Source organism: Zingiber officinale, chromosome 1A (assembly GCF_018446385.1).
Source record: "Zingiber officinale cultivar Zhangliang chromosome 1A, Zo_v1.1, whole genome shotgun sequence".
Classification (NCBI taxonomy): domain Eukaryota; kingdom Viridiplantae; phylum Streptophyta; class Magnoliopsida; order Zingiberales; family Zingiberaceae; genus Zingiber; species Zingiber officinale.
Window position 1 is genome coordinate 79,841,408 of NC_055987.1, and position 11,536 is coordinate 79,852,943.

Consider the following 11,536-nt stretch of genomic DNA (forward strand, 5'->3'; position numbering starts at 1 on the left):
GAAGATAATAAATATTATATCTAGAAGATGAAATGATTAAGAAATAAAAATAGAAAAACATCATCATTTGCTACATACAAGAAGTTATAATAGAGCAGAAAAATAATTTAAAAGAATAAAAAAGGGAGATAATCGTCGGCGATATTAATGGAAGATAGGATCGTCGGGAGATAATACTTTGCATGGCGGATAAGTGACTTTGAGATGGAGCAGATACGATTCCTGTGGAAGCATTGACTGCTATGATCGGAAAAAATATGATTTAGATTTTTGAAATGTCTTACGATGCTCTCGATATAGAGGTTATGACAATTATAATTTAGGGCTTCGAAAAATGAATAATTTTAAAAGTTTTGCATAAATAAGTTGACTGCGATAAATTTAAAAATTAACTCTCATATTATCAATGCAACTAGTACATGAAATTCTATACAATTAATGCAAGAAAGTCTAACCCGTTGATACACCAATAATACGACTATTCTTCTTAATAATTTTTTAATAAAATTTAATATATTTATTTAAAAACTAAATTTACTTTTTCAATAAATTATATATATTAAATAATAAGAACAATAATATTATTAATTAAACTCAATAAAAAAATTAAACAAGCTTGTGCTTAATAAAATTTTTAATAAATAAATTGAAATAAACTTAACCAAAAAAAACACAAATTTGAATATTTGGCTCAGCTCGGCTCTCAGTTTAACGGCAGCCGTCCCGGTTCAGTGAAATCACAAGAATGTCGATAATGCGACCCGTACCAGAGCTTTCGCAACCCTTCTTCCCTCGTTCACCCCTCAATCTAGGGTTTGGTTTTCCCCGCCGTAATTGGTATTCCTCGCCCTCTCTTCGATCCTGGAAATCAGAATCCTGCAGCCGGTGTTCTTCAATACCATAAGCACGACGCCGTTGGGTCTGGGTTAGGGCTTCGGTTAATTTATCTCCTCGAGGCAAAATGCAAAGTTCCCGCAGATCCGTCATGGACCGCTCCCGTGAACTGAGCTTGAAGCGGCCTAGATTGGCGGCGGAGGAAGCAGGGGTACGGGATCGTATCGCCCTCAACCGTGATAGGTCGCTTCCTCCTTCCAGAGCCAACTGCCAGCCATGGCCACCGAGGGAGCCTCGGCCCAGCGAACGGGAAGAGAAGGACGACACCGCCAGAGGAGGGTCGCATCAAGAGCTTGTAGTGCAGTACAAAGCAGCTCTTGCCGAGCTAACATTTAATTCCAAACCTATTATCACTAATCTTACTATTATTGCGGGGGAGAGTCTCCATGCTGCAAAGGAAATTGCAGCTGTCATCTGTACCAATGTCGTCGAGGTGACCTGACGTGCCTGGGCCTGTATACAACACAAATTTTGATCTTTACTGCAAGATCGATGAAACTCATATAATTTTTATTCTTTTTCTAGTGAAGCAGAATCACCATAAGCTAATTTGTCTTCCGTTAAAATAGAGTCGACAAGATATTTTTAGCTGTTGATAATTAATTCCGCCAGAGGATGCATACTTTCTATTTAATTTAAATTATAGACTGCTTCTCGTCTGCTAGTATTGTTGTTGTTGATGCATTTGATTGCTGGAATTCAGGTTATGATAACAGTTTTCTGTTGAATATCTGGTTTGTCTAATGAATTTGTATGCGTTGAGCATAAAAACTCTGTTCAGGCCTTGCTGATGCTGGTTGTTAGATATCAGTCGTCAGTATATTTTAGCTAATCTTACCAACATCAGGCTTCTGCATAATTCTCAGCCACGGTCTAAGTTTTTTCCCTTCATTTATGCTATGTGCATTTCTGATACAGATTCAAGATAACAATGTTGCTGATTTGTATATGTAACTTTGGGTTAAGAGCTACTAAAGAATAGTTTTGGCAGACCCGGTTAAGAAAAATCAGAGTACATGCATATCATTCTCAAACAGTCTTCTCCAACTTGTATATCTGTCGGTAGTTGCAATTTGTTAAATTGTTTGCACATGGATTTGCACCATGGGTGTCAAGGTTAAGCAAACTTTTTTCTGAACGTTTTCTGCAATATCCTATATGTTCATTACATTTATTGATGCAACCTTGTTCAGCGTCAGATGGAATTGTGTCCTCTAATTAAAATTTTCTTGCTTGGATTTTCTGGCTCTAGTTATACCTGGTGAGATTCGTTGAAAATGACTGAGTGACACTCTTGATTCATTGTAATCAATTCGAATCAACTAAGATATCAGAACACTCCTTAATGGTTTCTTGTGATCTTTTTGTTAGAAACATTTTCCATTAAGGAAGATTTTAACTTATAGTCTAGCAATTTGAGTTATATGGAGCTTGGTCTTATCAACAGTCCAAACACTACTTTTTTATTGTGTTATCACGATTAGCAATATAATGCCCTGAGGTTTCAAGCTTGGGAAGGTTATTTGCTTTATGCAGTACATTGATGAATCTTTGGTGGGTATGTGGATTGCAAAGATATTCAAATATAACATGTTTTTCTAATAATGATTTGTAAAAAGTCTATCATTGAGATCATTAATTACTATGAGGATTAATTGAATGACTGAAAGAAAGTTGTGTATCATAGGAATCGGAGTTGATATTTATCCAAATATAATTGTTCAGTTATGAAACTATTTTCCCAATATGTATACCTATTGTTTTAGTTAATTTCGAATCAGAACACTGATAGTCACTCTGACACTCAATTAATTTGCATTCCTTTCTGTGAATTTTTCTGCATTATTACTATTGTGCATTCAGTTTCTGTATTCTGCAGTATTTATTTATAATTGTTACTAGTAGATAATGACTTCCATATGCCTTCGTTAGAGTTTTAATTGCTTGTGAAATTTTAATTTTGTTTTCGAGATGAATCCCTTTTGGAATTTTTTTTCTATATTTTCAATTCCATGAGCCCTGATGTTCTTGTTTTAATTCCTTTTTTTAACATGAGGCTCTTTTCTAATTTTTTAAATTTATAAAAGTAATGTGTGGTTCTAATTCTAACTTGCAGGTACCCAATGAACAAAAGTTGCCATCCCTTTATCTTTTAGACAGTATTGTGAAGAATATTGGAAGAGATTACATCAAATATTTTGCTGCAAGGCTTCCTGAGGTTGTCACAGTTCTTAGAACATGAATCTAAAGCTTGGTTAATTTGTTGTTTTGACATTTGTTGTATTTTCTCTTTGCTCCTTTCATATCTCTTTATTATCAGTTGGCTTGTTCCACATACCAGTTGTTAGTAATCTATCTTATTCTTTTAAATACTGCTTCATTAATTTGTGCTTTACTAGCTAAGCTTATTGTTCATAGGTATTCTGCAAGGCCTATAAGCAGGTTGATTCTTCTATTCATCCCAGTATGAGACATCTGTTTGGGACATGGAAAGGAGTCTTCCCTTCTTCTCCACTTCAGGTCATTGATAAAGAACTTGGCTTCTCGCCTGTTATTAATGGTTCTTCTGGATCTGCATCATCAAAATTCGATTCCCAATTCCAACGTCCAGCACATAGCATTCATGTGAATCTAAAATATTTAGAAGCAAGGCAGAAACTTCAACAATCATCTAGGGTAATCTGTTCATGTTTACTGTCTCTCTCTTTTGCATTGTTATAATTAATAAAATGGTAAACTAGTTGTAGATCCCCTTTTATTTATTAGTATTCTATTTACCCCTATTTATTAAAAAAAATCTACACTTTAATCTATCAAATGACTTATCTAATGTACATTATCCCTGTTGACTACTGTTTTTTATGTACCTGATTTTTCAACACTAAATGAATATCAGTAAACTTTACCCTTTGTACTATTGTTTTGTCTTATGTTAATGATGTTAAGTTGTTCCTGTGTACAATGTACCAAAATATAATTATTCTTCACTTTTGGTTCTTAATAATTTCATTCAGCTATGTTACATTTATTATTTACTTGCGCTTTAAAACAGACAAAGGACGTTAACAATGATGAACTCAGTGGTATGCCTACTACCTCTGGTGACGCAGACATATCTGACAAAATCCCTGCAGTGGGTAATTCTAGGCAATGGACAAGCCTTCCTAGTAAAGGGCCTGTATGTTGCTTCTCCTCATGTTAAGATTAATGCTTGAAAATATTTACTTTTATTTTGTAAATTTCTTTATTCTGTCAAGAGGTTTTTATATTCTAATAATTTATGTCTTATTTGCAGAGTATGCAACGTTCTCAACAGGAAAAAGTCAACAGTGTTGATCATGAAACCAAAGTACTTAAACAAATTAGAACTTATGAATATTCTTCTGATTTTCCTGAAGAACCTGACCTTAGCATTGTAAGAGTTAGTGACAGGCTTAATAACCAAGATGGACATGACAGATTGTTTTATGGTGCTGGTATTGCTGCTACAGAGGCACAACATACTAGGAGGAATCAATTTGATATTAAACAGCCTTATGCTGTTGGTCCTATGTCTGTATGTAAACAAGCTAGTAATCGTTCAAATTCACTTAACTCAGGTGATATTGAAAGAAAGAAGTTGGAAGCAATTGGGTGCTGGAAGAATTCTAAGGAGGAAGAGTTCATATGGGACGATATAAAAACTAAAACAACAGATCTTGGTGGTCCCGATAGTTCAAGAAAGGGTGTGTGGACTGGTAATGAAACTAAGAAGTCAATGAGTTTGCAAAGAGACAAGTGGATGTCTCCGGAGACAGAACGTGTAGATTCTAACTTGAACAAAATGAATGCCTTAGCTCAGTACAACACTACTAAAGAAGATGTGCTGCTACCTTATATGGTATTTATTGTTCTAATAACTCTATGGTTCATATTTTCAAATTCTTTTTGAAAAGATAAGTTGCTTTCAGCTTGGGTTTTAGTATGTCTGGAGACAATATATCTCATTTTCATTTGTGGATTTTCTTCTTATAAATAAGTGGCCATTTTGTAGTACGTCATAATTTTATGTGAATAGAGGGATAGGATTTGTGTGGCAGCTGACCTCAAATACCTGGCAAACATGGCTTGACTGAAACTTAAGTACAAACTAGCTGGATATTTAAGCAGTTATTTAAAATGGTAAATGCTAGTTTGGCTACTTAATCCCATACTCATCCTGTTATATAGTCTTACCCCAGACGAATTTTTCGTGTATCTGTCTGGACTTTGCAGTCTAATATCACTTTGTCAATGCCATTTTTTTTGTTTGTCAGATTTAGTGCTGGAGTCGCAAACTGTCATGTATGCATATTTCATTTGCTGGTCTCACACTACCTTTTCCATCCAAAATCTAATAAAAATTATGATGCGTATCAAAGCGATCTGAGGATTCTAGCTTTGGGGATAAATTGGCATGGAAGTTCAAGGCCTAAGCATAGAAGAGGACAAAACATTCACTAATTAAATTTGTAGATTTATATGGATGTATCTCATTGCACTACTTATTGGAACTTGCATTTTTTTATTTGCCATGGTGGTATGTTGACCTTAAGTTATTTCAACATGTCAAATTCATACAGCTTCAAGAGTGATCAAACAAATTGTAATGCTAAAGGAATATGAATGCTAATTATTTCCACATTATCCAGGAATCAGTAAAGCACATTCGTCCATCAGGTGCTCAGCATGAAATTGATCCAGGATCAACTGTGGACGCTTCAGGTTCATTATTACAGAAAAGAACTTCACCACAACATTCCTCATCCTTATGGGTCCACCGTGGGATTCCACCAGCAGAAGTTGGGTTAAATTACAACAGATCAAAAGGTGATCAAGTGGAGGGACACTCAGGCTCAGATTTGCCCCTGCATGGGGTGCACCCTTTGGTTCTATCTTCGAGTTTAGACCCTCATGCTAATCTTCCAGCTTCTTTTGGAAAGCAAAGGCATCAATCTTCTGAACATCCATCACCATCTTCTCATTTATCTCTATCTTCAGAACCCATTCAACAATTGAAGCCTCACAATGCAGTTGATCAAAATCATCTACAGGCTCTTCCATTCTCTCAAATTAGCGAAAAGTCTTTACATATGAAGGGGAGAATAAATAAAACACATGTGCCAGGTTCTTTAAATGCCTTATCTAAAAGTTATGCTCAATCGTTTGATAATTTATCTAATTCAGCACGATCTCTGTCAGAAACTTCTCAGCAGCTGGAAGGCTTACTTGATTCCGCTACTTCTGCATCCTTTAATCAGCTGAAGGATACACATTGTGTCTTAGAGCAATTACAGCATAATCTATCCAACCAGCAGCCAGAAGCTCAGCCTCTGAGCAAACTACAGTCTCAACCTTCTCATCAGACAGAGAAATTGCCACTTCTTTCTGTGGGTCAAGAAATAGCTCATAATGGAAGAGAGACTCGTTTAAACCATTCAAATACTTCTACTGGGGGAGTCATAACACAATCTAATGCTAGTAGTCTGTTGGCTGCTGTTATGAATAGTGGCCTACTTTCCAATAATTCTCTTACCACCTTCCCGAAGCTAAATGTACAGCCCCCTTTGCCAATTGGCCCTCCACCTATCCAAACTTCAACATTAGCTGCCTCTATGAACAATTCCTTATCATCCTCTCCTATTGATAATCTATCATATCTAAACCCATCCTATTTTAGAGAAACAATGCCTCCTTTACCACCTGGGCCTCCACCTTCATCATCCTTGGTTGGCATTAACTCGGAGAACCCTGAGACAACTGGAGCCAATTTAAACCCTCTTTCAAGTCTCTTGAGTTCATTAGTTGCAAAAGGTTTAATATCTTCAAGATCAACTGAGCTACCTACTGTCTCTGCAGCTGAGCTTCCTGACATGGTGGGTCATCAGTTTGTTGGCTCTGCTAAAACTAGTACGGGGCAAATAACTTCAAGTACCTCAGTTGCTCCCAGCATTTTATCACAATCCAATGTAACTAATGAGAATGAACTTATTGGCATTGAGTTCAAACAAAAAATCTTACATCAATCTTATCCTTCAGTTATCAGAAGCCTTTTTGATGATCTAAAGCATCAGTGCCGCATCTGTGGGGTAAGATTTAGATTTGAAAGGCAATTTCAATCCCATCTTGATTGCCATGTCTCAAAGGAGTCTGAAAGTAGTAATTTAAGACAAAAGTGTAGAAAATGGTATTTTGATTTGAACTCCAGTCATACTGCAGTTCTACAATCTGATGCATCAGCTTTACGGGAGGAAATGGATCCGTTCGAAGAGAATTCTGGTCCAATGGTTCCTGCAGATGAGAGTCAAAGCATATGTGGTTTATGTGGGGAACCATTTGAAGATTTGTACTCTGAAGTACGTGATGAATGGATGTACAAAGGGACAGTATATTTAGATCTACCCTACATGCAAGATGATGCAAGTATAGTTTCTAACACATGTGACAAACTTATTGTGCATGCCCACTGTACCACACAGGTTTTGCGACAACATGGATGTCACTGAACATGATAAAGTGGATTGACTATAATAACCAATTGATCTAATTTGAAGTGAGATTATCATGCTTGATCTGTAAGTTTCTCTTTCTTGCTTGCACGAGTTTTCAAGGTATTTGCATTCTATTCACAAGTTTGATTATTAGAAAGTAATCTTGTATTTGTTGACTTAACAGCAGTGATATTGAATACCAATCTTGTATTTGTTGTCATATTCCTCAATTTATTTCAACCAATTTCTTCAAGAACCTTTTGACTTATTAAATGCATAGTAAAAAAAACTAGAAGCATCTCCATATGTGCTTGGCCTTGTAGCTAAGCAGGCCTTGTTAGGTGACCCTTTTAAAAAGTTAAAAGCGGCTGAGGCAGGTGTAAGGAAGAAAGCTAAGTGCTCATTTACAATTTTTTTTTCTAGCATTTTGAGTCTATTAATATGAATTATGAAATTTATGGTTTATTGTGTTTTTAGTTTTTTAGTTGCATTGTGAAATATAAGATATTTAGTTGTTATAATGCTTATTTATCAATTGGCTTATTTATTTGACATTTTTATACATATAAATTATTATTTGGTATTCTTAATTTAATTTACTTATATTGTCTGATTTAATATTGTTTTAATACCTACTGCCTATAATTATGCACTTACCTACCACCTAGGCATCAGGCAATGAACTACAGTGGACCGACTGCGTGCTGCGTGCTGCGTGCTGCGTACTGCGTGCTGCGTGGATCATCTTACTTGTCATGCCTTGTATCTCGTTTATTATCTCTCACACTTCTGGGTCAGATGCAGAGTTCACAAAGGTGTACTAGCTTTGCATCATTTCTAGCTAGACACTAAAAGCAAAATGGCTCAGGTGTGTATGCTATGATCCTTATACGTTGTGCGTGAAATAATCTATGTTTTCTTTTAACCAGTATCTTGTCTTAGCTGAAACATTTTAAGAAAATGGATATGAAAATAGAGAACATCTCTACTGTTTTTTTGATTCTGCAGTATGGTTTCAGTCCGAGCATCAGCAGTGAACAATTGTGAGCACTTGTACAGGTTCATTATTTTGACAGGTTCATTTTCTTTTGGTGCTACAACATATTCATCTGCTGAGATTGTACTCGCACTTTTTGTGCTGGTGTTTCAGAACTTCTAAATCATGTTGCTTCTACTCTTGAAATGTTAATCACTCTTTGTATGGAAGCATTATATTCACCACTGCTCGTCTCAGGTTTCCTTGTTGGCGGACAACATGGTTACATTTGGTCCAAAAACATCAAATTCAGTGAATTTTAATAGCAATCTGTTTGATTGTTAAACATGTTGGACGGAACACCAGCTCTCCTTGTTTGTGCATTATGAGATCAAGTGTGGACTACTGATATTCTTTGGAAATTAGCATTTTATTTGAACATTTGGAGTTTTAAGTTTGTTAGCTATATAAACTGAGACGAATATTTTCCTCGCCAAGATGGAACAAAAAAAATGTTTGCTTTGATTGTTTTTATTTAACTGAATTATGGTTGCGCTTATTGGATACCCCTTGTTGTCTCCCCCTACTTGACATTTTCCTGTCTTGCCTTGACATTGTCACCCGCACTACGATGAGGTCTCAAGCCACATGGACGATGCAGAGGTCGGATGAACTTTTGTGATTCCCAGCAAGACAAGAATGAAATTACTTGTTTCCTTTTTTATTTTGGTTTGATCTAACATTACAGTGAAAAAGTAGGTTAACAAAATAAAAATATTCTACCCCTACAACCACAGAGCTCCTTCCATTGTGATGATTCTGGGAGTGGTATCAAAATGAGGTTTGACATGATCGAATTGTCAACAATTCAACTTCTAAGGGAAATTTGGGATGGAAAAGGGAGAGAGGTATGACAACTAACTAAACAAGAGACAAATGACTTTTAAAAGGCCTCTTTTCGCTCAGTGATGTTCATGACACCACACTAACTGGTGTAATTATGCCCTAAGTGATGGTGATTTAAGATTGTATATGTATTTGTTATGTGTATTGAAAATTTCGGATGGAAAAGGGAGAGAGGTATGACAACTAACTAAACAAGAGACAAATGACTTTTAAAAGGCCTCTTTTCGCTCAGTGATGTTCATGACACCACACTAACTGGTGTAATTATGCCCTAAGTGATGGTCATTTAAGATTGTATATGTATTTGTTATGTGTATTGAGCCATGCAAGACTTACTGAACACATGGAGGCTGTTGAGATCAATGAGCATCAAGAGGGGGTTGAATGGTTGAATAGAGGGTTCTTGAAGGATTAAATTCTTTTCAAAAATAGATCATGCAAATGCAAGGCCTCAAAAGATGTTAGCAAAAATAAGTAAGTTTTTTTTTTAAAATATTTTAATAATTTTCAATTTTATACCAAACTTTGAAAATAAGTATTATTTTCTAAGAAAATTATTTTCCATTGACATAAATAATATTTATATCAATTTTTATGATTTTAAAAAAAATAAAATTAGTTGTGTATTTTTGAATTTGGATTACTGAGTTTTTCAACCACTAGTTGACTAGTTCAGAAATTAACAATCAATAGTAGAGGTTAATCCAGTTGATTGGACTAGTACTAGAAGCACTATTGAGTTTCAAAGTCAGCTAAAACTTCGTACGATTAGTTATTTCATTAGTGAATGACCATTCTGAACCCTTTAAAAGGCTTGGATAAGCACTCAAATGGGAGTTTGTTTGTTCAAACTTAATGGAATATTGCCAAAGATGGGGATATCTTAGATTAAGGTAGAGGTAACTCTTAAAACTAACATAAGAATTAAACCCCATTCATACCTTGAGGGGAAGGTAAAGTTTTAAACTTTCTAAAGGTTTAAAAACTTCATAGTACAACAACTAAGGGGAAGACCCTTGGTTTAGTAGAGGAGAAGTATGTCTTAAAGAGGAGGTCCACCTTAAAGATACTTAAATGACCCAAGGTTGAGAGATATGATGGTGTAATCAATCAAGTTAGGTTTTAATGTTTGATCAATATGTTTAATGGAACATCATGTTTAAGTGTTAGATGAAGATTGTTGGTGCAACCAACTTCTAATCAATGTTCGAATAAAAAGTTGGTAAGAGAGAAGTCTAAGCAGGTTAAAGGTGATTGAATGTTTGACAATTGGGTAGAAGTCTTAGTAGGTTATAAGAGACTAGATGTAAGACAAGTGTACAGTCCAAGTAGGTCAAATTTGACCGGATGTCTGACAAGTGGGAAAATTTTAAGGAATGAAATTTAGACAAGTGTTTAGACAAGTCAAAGGTGATCAGATACTTGGTAAGTGAGAAACTTCTAGAAGAGTGAACTAGACAACGGATAAATCTAGAGAAGTGAACTTTAGGAAAAAAATACATTTGAGAAGTGAACTTCAAGCAAGTAAGAACTTAGTAAGTCGGGTAGACTAGATACTAGACATTCTATAATGTGTTCGGACTAACTTTTGTATTATAGAAAAAAAATTTTTTGGGCCACTGGAAAGGTTCAGTGACAAAAAACATGTTCAAGCAATCGGATAGGCAGATAAACTCAATGTATAAGATAAAACTAGGATTGAGTAACTGAAAGTTTTTTAGTTGATCGAAAAAGCCTAGTTAGTAGTTGATGAGATCTAGTCAGCAAAAGAAGCGTCATGAATTTGGACACAAAAGCTAATGATCGAGGTGTTCGGTCTACCAAAATTGTTGAACAGGGGACCAAAAAATAGATAAACGTTGAGATACAGTCATTGGATTATGCTAAGGTCCGATTGATTTGAAAAGGGTTAGGTCAACCAAAAAATCATTATAAAAAACACTTCAAGAACATTTTAGAAATCTCAACATTATTCTACACTCTTAAAGCTCTTGAATTATAGTTCATTTGGTCCAAGAGTTGCTAGGATAGGTGTGTTTGCATTTAAGTGGAACTGAAACCTTTGCCATCTAACCTTAGATACAAATTTCTTGGGCTAAATTTCACATTTCCTATAATAATTAATGTAAATTTGACTGAGGTAGAAACTAAGAAACTAATTAGAGAATTAAGCTTTCATAGGAAAGTAATTGGGTAAACCATTGATGACATCAAAGGGATTAGTCTTTCTTTATGCATGCACAGAATCTTA

The 11,536-nt window shown here is 35.3% G+C and overlaps 1 protein-coding gene across 6 annotated transcripts; it reads left to right on the forward strand.

Annotated features, from left to right (window-relative positions):
- Nucleotides 1-726: 726 nt before the first annotated feature.
- Nucleotides 727-8,902, forward strand: LOC122026379 (polyadenylation and cleavage factor homolog 4-like). 6 transcript variants are annotated; one of them, XM_042585086.1, is made up of 9 exons: nt 727-1,327; nt 3,011-3,112; nt 3,313-3,570; nt 3,947-4,072; nt 4,190-4,774; nt 5,565-7,487; nt 8,072-8,271; nt 8,412-8,479; nt 8,638-8,902. In XM_042585086.1, exons 1-6 carry the CDS (start codon nt 962-964, stop codon nt 7,416-7,418), a joined length of 3,291 nt encoding a protein of 1,096 aa, XP_042441020.1. In that variant the 5' UTR covers nt 727-961; the 3' UTR covers nt 7,419-7,487; nt 8,072-8,271; nt 8,412-8,479; nt 8,638-8,902. The 6 variants fall into 6 exon arrangements, with proteins under 6 accessions (XP_042441020.1, XP_042441028.1, XP_042441038.1 ...); XM_042585094.1 differs by having other exon boundaries at nt 8,412-8,446; XM_042585104.1 differs by having other exon boundaries at nt 5,565-6,039; nt 6,115-7,487; nt 8,412-8,902.
- The last annotated feature ends 2,634 nt before the right edge of the window (nt 8,903-11,536 follow it).

Excerpts from the sequence above, each read along its gene's own strand:
- LOC122026379 (XM_042585077.1), top strand. The coding sequence starts at position 962 with ATGCAAAGTTCCCGCAGATCCGTCATGGACCGCTCCCGTGAACTGAGC. Across the intron at positions 1,328-3,010 it reads TCTGTACCAATGTCGTCGAG|GTACCCAATGAACAAAAGTT; the intron begins GTGACCTGACGT and ends TCTAACTTGCAG. Across the intron at positions 4,775-5,564 it reads ATGTGCTGCTACCTTATATG|GAATCAGTAAAGCACATTCG; the intron begins GTATTTATTGTT and ends CACATTATCCAG.